At 40.2% G+C, this 2,653-nt stretch overlaps 1 protein-coding gene across 1 annotated transcript in view; it reads left to right on the top strand.

Annotated features, from left to right (window-relative positions):
- lman2lb (lectin, mannose-binding 2-like b) overlaps positions 1-2,647 on the top strand; it is a 6,631-nt gene extending 3,984 nt beyond the window's left edge. The window contains exons 5-6 of the mRNA XM_017306523.1: positions 538-693; positions 774-2,647. Of these exons, the coding sequence (XP_017162012.1) occupies positions 538-693; positions 774-916 (299 nt within the window). The 3' untranslated portion in view covers positions 917-2,647. The remainder of the gene's footprint in view (positions 1-537; positions 694-773) is intronic.
- The last annotated feature ends 6 nt before the right edge of the window (positions 2,648-2,653 follow it).

Here is a 2,653-nt window from a genome sequence, read left to right as displayed (position 1 = left end):
AATGATACAAATTTTGTATTTTTGGTCTGGCTACTAGTGAAAATATCTTGGCATGCTTTGAAATAAGAAAAATCAAACTAGCAAGTAGCTTTACAGCAAGACATAGGAGCTAGTTTTATGTGAATAAATCTTTAATGCTGATTATGTAAAAGCAGTAGTTCTACTGGCAGATTTTTAAATTTTAATTATGACATATTTCCAAATGTTAGTGCTTGGAGGAAAGTATATCTATTGATATCCAGACATAGAGATCTAGAAACACGCACTGAGAACAGAACTTCTAAGATTTTTATCTTATTTAAAAATCTATATAAGACATTGCTATGTCCTATGTCCTGTAACATAAGAGTATATTGAAGAATAGCATAATGAAGTGGGAATGAAAAAAAAACTGTAAAGTTCTCACTCCTTTTCAGACAACTACGGTAGATAAATCTTATGTTGCAAAACATAAGATTAAAAGAATACATATGCACATGTGTATGTATTCTTTTTTTTTTTTGTTCAAAATAGATGAAGTAAAGAAATCTTGCTAAGTCTCATGTTCTAATGTTGCCCACCGGCTATCGACAGATAACCATGACATCATCTCAATAAAAGTGTACCAGCTGACTGTAGAGAGGACTCCAGAGGAAGAGGAGGAGGAAGAGGTGATCACCGTCCCGCGGTTGGACGACATGTACCAGTTTCAAGGTAGAAACATTTCTATCGCGTGGCTGAAAGTGATCCTTCAAAGCTGAGGCTTCATTTTAGTTTCCTGTYGGGCTTCCCAGTGGACGTGGAGGAGGAGGGGATGAGTGGGCTGCAGCTGTTCTTCACCCTGCTGTTCTCCATCCTGGGCCTGGCCGTGCTGGCCGTGGTGGGCCTGGTGCTCTACGGCCGCTGGAAGGAAAACAAGCGCAAACGCTTCTACTGAGAGGCGCTGCTTCTCAGAACACAGGTCCTCGGTGCACATTAGATCAACTAGAGACCGCCGTGCTGTGACTAGAACTCAGACCGACGGCCTTCTGGGTCGAACGTAGAGAGAACACGAGCGGGATGGACAGATAAGTCAGGTGGATAGTGTTTTTATATCTTTTTTTTTAAGTTCTCTGGAGGATGKGAAGGTCTCAGCAGGTTATCTGCTGAGTGAGGCTCTGTCCTCACCAACAGGAGGCAACAAAAGAATCAAGTTTCTGGAATCAAATTGCTGCATGGACTTCACTGACGTCATGATAACGGGAGTTCCCCCACCTCTGGGGGATGCTCTTCAGTCACTTCACAGGTTGCACCTGTAAACAAAGTAAAGAAATAAAACTCCTGCATTATAACAGAAAACATTTTGGAAGCTGCTCCAGTTGCAGTCCTGTTAAAGTAGGTATTGTCTACTTGCAGCTGTTATCACTGTTATTTGGTGTCTGAAACTCRAACTGAAKACTAATCTAACGGCACCAACAGCAGAGCAGACTTTTACAGTTTTAAAAGAACAACATGGACAGAAGCCAATGCTTAGTTAATGCTGAAGTTTGAGGCAGCGCACCACCAATCATCTTCCTGAGGGAAACACGGACAAATATCTGAGGAAAGTAAAGCAGTGTAAATATGAGCACTGCTTTGCTGTTACACCAGGCAGGAAGTTTGACCCTAAATAAGTTCCGTCCTCAGCAGGACATTAATTGGTGACGCACCRCCCTCAACTGCCACTTCCTATTTAGTCATTGGTTTCTCAGTCAGTAGCTCTGAAAGTGAAAGGCCTGTAATAATGAGATGGTTCCAGCCGCCATCTTCAGCCTCCTAGAACAACGCATCTGGGTTTATCTAAATGGACATGCCAGCAAATGTTTACCTACTGCCTGTGTTTTTAATCAGGCAGTATCTTTACATCCTCTGTTCTCACTGCCGGTTTCAACAGGAAAATCATTGGTGAAGCAAGGTCACAAAAAAAATCTGAATTATCCCTTTAAGTTCCTTTGTTCTGCTAGGAGGGTAAATTTAGCTCCAGTTTTTATATCTGTGACATCACAAATTTAATTATCCAATCATGGACAGATTGATTCTGCCTCAGTGATCCAAACAATTCTGTAAGCAATTGCTGTCCTTTGATTGGACAACTAGGTTTGGCAGTAAGTTCAGGCTGACCAATCAGTTTGAGGTGTGAAAACATCAGAAGTATTCAGAGCACAGGAGTTTCAGGAAAAATGTGACTCCTGGAAAAAAAAGTTTTTTAGACTTTCACTAAAGTTTTTCTGTTTACTACAGAAACTCCTCAGGGACATGAAGGGATTTCCTTTTCTTTTATGATACCTAGCAAAAGTATTAGTTTCCCTCACAAATGTTTTGCGTTCTCTCGCAATAATGTACGAATCAGTTCATGTTGAATCTTGAATACTGAAAGTTTTTCTACTACAATATAAGGGTTTTGTAAGGTTCTTTCATGTATGTTAAAATCTCGTTGATATATCTCAACTTTTAAACCTTTTTCTTTAGGATACACATGAACATGGGCTTTCATTCAAGACAGAAACTGTCCTTAAGAAAAACTACATACAAAGTATTTGAACTATATTTGAGTTATTTTCATGGGAAAAAAACTGGAAATGTACATATATAAGCCGCACCGGGCTACAAGCCACTGGCATCTCTGCTGATCTCTGTTTTTCACAAGGACACAGCA

The sequence above is a fragment of the Poecilia reticulata genome, linkage group LG9 (genome assembly GCF_000633615.1).
Source record: "Poecilia reticulata strain Guanapo linkage group LG9, Guppy_female_1.0+MT, whole genome shotgun sequence".
Classification (NCBI taxonomy): Eukaryota; Metazoa; Chordata; class Actinopteri; order Cyprinodontiformes; family Poeciliidae; genus Poecilia; species Poecilia reticulata.
Note: the sequence above shows the minus strand (reverse complement) of the source record. Positions and strands in the feature narration are given on the sequence as shown.